General features: G+C 66.1%; 1 protein-coding gene across 1 annotated transcript; it reads left to right on the top strand.

The window, feature by feature from the left end:
* Positions 1 to 842: 842 nt before the first annotated feature.
* On the top strand, positions 843 to 3454 carry LOC113941539 (protein NipSnap homolog 1-like). Its single transcript, XM_027632695.1, is given in 10 exon segments — positions 843 to 1101; positions 1104 to 1148; positions 1257 to 1302; positions 1593 to 1687; positions 1790 to 1860; positions 1960 to 2100; positions 2255 to 2286; positions 2402 to 2496; positions 2571 to 2654; positions 3081 to 3454. Coding segments are annotated over 10 exon segments (918 nt in total). The 5' UTR covers positions 843 to 857; the 3' UTR covers positions 3146 to 3454.
* The last annotated feature ends 567 nt before the right edge of the window (positions 3455 to 4021 follow it).

Raw genomic sequence — 4021 nt, 5'->3', positions numbered from 1 at the left:
CTGTCCTCTCATCCATGTCCCTGTGCCCATGGATGGGGTCACTGCCACCAGAGTGGCTCCTGGAACTTATGGGGGGTCCCTGGGGTCAGGTTGGGGGGCTGCCCCCCTCACCCCATGTCCCCTTGACCACAGAGGGGTCGCCACCACTGGAGTAGCCCCTGGGGCTGAGGGAGGGGTCCCTGAGGTCAGGTTGGGGACTGACCCTCTTGCCCCATGTCCCCTTGCCCATGGAGGAGGTCACTGCCTCCAGAGTAGCTCTTGGAACTGATGGCTCTGGGGGACAAGTTGGAGGCTTCCCCCCTGCCCCATGTGCCCTTGTCCCCTCGCTGATGGAGGGGGTCACTGCCACCAGAGTGGCCCCTGGGGGTGAGGGGGTCCCTGGGGGCAGGTTGAGGGGCTGCCCCTCTTGCCCCATGTCCCCTTGACCACAGAGGGGTCACTTCCACTGGAGCAGCCCCCGGGGGCCAAGGGGGTTCTGTGGGGGCTGCCTGGGGGAATGCCCCCATCACCCCATGTCCCCTTGCTGATGGAGGGGGTCACTGCCACTGGAGTGGCCCCTGGAGCTGAGGGGTGTCCCATGGGAGCTGCCCCCTCACCCCTTGTCCCCTTTCCCATGGAAGGGTCACCTCCTGACCTGGGGGCTCCCTGGGGGCAGGTTGTGGGGCTGCTCCCCTCTCCCTACATCCCACCTTGGTGTCCTTGCCCTGTCGGGGCAGCGTGGCCAAAATCCCTCCGGGTTCTGGGATCCGCCTGAATTCTGGGGGACAGACTGGAACTGCAGACAGACCCCCCCCGAACTGGGACAGGGCTCCCATCTCCCAGTACGGACTGACTGGAACCCACCAAAGCCCCTCAGGATGGAGGGAGTTCCCCCCAGCCGGACAGTGGCAGCGGCTGCCCAGGACTGGCAGTGTGGGCTCTGGATCCCGTGTCTCCCTCCAGCCGGTCATTCCCAGTCCCTCCCGGTGCTGCCCCCACGGAGGGGTGTGTGGGGGCTCCCCCTGACCCGCTGTCCCGCAGGGGGTACTCCCGGGAGGCCGAGGGCAGCTGGTTCCGCTCCCTCTTCGTGCACAAGGTGGATCCGCGCAAGGACGCCCATTCCAACCTGCTCTCCAAGAGGGAGACCAGCAACCTCTACAAGATCCAGTGTGAGTGATCCCAGCGGGCTGGGGGGCACAGAGGGGGGGCTGCTCCCTCCCACCCGGCTCCCCCGCCCTCCTTCCCCCTTTCCCAGCCCCTCTCCCCTCTCCCTGCAGTTCACAACGTGAAGCCGGAATGCCTGGAAACCTACAACAAGCTGACGTGAGCACACGTTGAGGGATATCCCAGTGGGATACTGGGGGGCTGCCCAGCATCCCAGCGGGATATGGGGGGCTGTCCTGGAGCAAAAGGGGTGGGAGGGCTTGTGCAGAGCTCCTCGAGTGCCTGGGTCGATCCATGTCCCTGCTCCCTGCCTTGATCCAAGTTTCCCTGGTTGCATCCCCCAGAGTGCTGCAGATCCCTCCATGTCCTGGGAGGGCACACAGGGGTACTGGGAGGTTTTCTGGGGTGCTTCCCCCCACCCCACTGCCCCCCCGCTGTTTCCCCCACAGAGAGGAGGTGCTGCCCAAGCTCCACTCGGACCCTGACTACCCCTGTGACCTGGTGGGCAACTGGAACACCTGGTATGGCGAGCAGGACCAGGCAGGTGAGGGCAGGTGGGCAGCGGCTCCTGGTGCCAAAGGCAGAGAGCTCAGGTGGGATTTTGGGGTGTTTCCCCCCGTTCCCCACTCCCAACCCCTCTCTGCAGTGCACCTGTGGCGCTTCTCGGGCGGGTACCCGGCGCTCATGGACTGCATGAACAAGCTGAGGCAGAACAAGGTACCGGCGGGGAGGGGGGGTGACACCCCCGTGCCCACCTTCCCCCCCCGGCCCCCGGGCCCCCCCCCCCCCCCCCCCCCCGGCTGGGGCTGTCCCCAGGAGTACCTGGACTTCCGCAAGGAGAGGAGCCGGATGCTGCTGTCCCGCAGGAACCAGCTGCTCCTGGAGTTCAGCTTCTGGAACGAGCCCCAGCCCCGGCAGGGACCCAACATCTACGAACTCAGGACCTACAAGCTGAAGGTGGGAGGGTCACCCCGTGCCTCGGGGTGGTCTCCAGGCTGATGTACCTGCCCCCTGGGTGGTGTTTTGGGGGGAAACACCACCCCAAATCCCTCCCCCCTTGAGGAGAGCCCGGGCAGGGAGGCTCTGACTGGTTTTCCTCCCCTGCTGCCAGCCAGGGACCATGATTGAATGGGGCAACAACTGGTAAGAGACTGGTTTCCCAGAACCGGTTTCCCAGCTTTTCCAAGGTGGGAAAAGGCCCCTCTGGAGCAGGGTGGACCCCTGGGCAGCCCCCCCAGTGTGTCCTGCTCCGTGCCAGGGCTCGGGCCATCAAGTACCGGCAGGAGAACCAGGAGGCAGTCGGGGGGTTCTTCTCCCAGATCGGGGAGCTCTACGTGGTCCATCACCTCTGGGGTAAGCGGGGGACGCCTGGGGGGTGGGGGACGGGCTGGGGGGCTCAGGGTGCCAGTGCCACCCTGTCCCTGCAGCCTACAAGGACCTGCAGTCCCGGGAGGAGACAAGGAACGCAGCCTGGAGGAAGAGGGGCTGGGATGAGAACGTGTATTACACAGGTCAGTGGGACCCCCACCCTGCTCTGGGGACCCCCACCCTGCACGTGCTGGAGACCCCCACCTTGCTTTGGGGACCCCCTTCTCCTGCTGGGCACCCCCACCCTGCTTGGGACCCCTTGCCTGTGCTGGAGACCCCACCCGGCTCTGGGGACCCCCTGCCCTTGCTGGGAACCCCACCTTGCTTTGGGGACCCCAACCCTGCTTTGGGGACCTCCTGCCTGCTCTGGGGACACCCACCCTGCTTTGGAGACCCCATCCTGCTTTGGGGACTCTCTTCCCCTGCTGAGGACCCCCACCCTCCTCTGGGGACCCCCTGCCCCTTCTGGAGACCTGTTGCACGTGCTGGGGACCCCCATCTTGCTTTGGGGACCCCCACCCTCCTCTGGGGACCCCCTGCCTTCATCTCTCTCTTGTTTCCCTCCCCAGTCCCGCTGATCCGGACCATGGAATCCCGGATAATGATCCCGCTGAAGATCTCCCCCCTGCAGTGACGGGGGGGCCGTACCTGGGGGTCTCCCTGCACCCCGAGGGGCTCCCTGCCTGCACCCCCACCCTGCTGGGGAAGGGCTGGGGGGGCTCTGCACCCCCTCAGCTCCCTGCTGTCTCCCCCTCCCCATTTTGGGGTGCCCTGTGGGGGCTGAGAGCGGGGAGGGGACAGTGGGGGCCCCCCATCCTGTGGTGGGTGCCCAGGATGGCACTGCCAGGGGGGCTGGGCAGGCTGCAGAGGCAGGGGGGGCTTAATTGCCCCTGGTGGGCCCAGTGGGTGCCTTTGCTGCCAATTAAATATTTAATATGCCAAAGCCTGGGCCCCTCTTGGGGGGGGGATGGGGGGTTGCTGGGGGTGCTGTGTCCCCCCTGGCACAGGGGGTGACCCCCCAGCCTGGTCTCAGCCAGGGAGCTGCCCTGCCCTGTGCCAGGGGTGCCCCCTGCACTGAAAGACCCCCACCCGTGGGTACCATGACACACTGATAACCCCCCAAAGCCCCTGTGTGCCCCCAGTGCCACTGGGAACCCCATCCCACGCCCATGGATACCCCAAGTGCCACTGGAGTCCTCATTCCAAGCCCATGGATACTCCCAAGTGTCTCTGGGGACCCCATCCTGTGCCCCTCCCAACCCCATGGATACCCCCAGTGCCCATCCCACGCCCATGGAATCTCCCAGTGCCGCTGGGGACCTCATCCCACGCCCATGGATACTCCCAGTGCCTCTGGGGACCCCATTCCAAGCCCTCCCAAGCCCATGGGTACCCCCGGTGCCATTGGGGACCCCATCCTGTGCCCTTCCCAACCCCATGGATACCCCTCAGCAACTCTGGGGGTCCCATCCCATGCCCCACCAAGCCCATGGATGCATCCAGGACCACT

Source organism: Corapipo altera, unplaced genomic scaffold (assembly GCF_003945725.1).
Source record: "Corapipo altera isolate COAL_440 unplaced genomic scaffold, ASM394572v1 61433, whole genome shotgun sequence".
NCBI lineage: Eukaryota > Metazoa > Chordata > Aves > Passeriformes > Pipridae > Corapipo > Corapipo altera.
The sequence above is the reverse complement of the archived record's forward strand: the minus strand, read 5'-3'. Positions and strand labels throughout refer to the sequence as shown.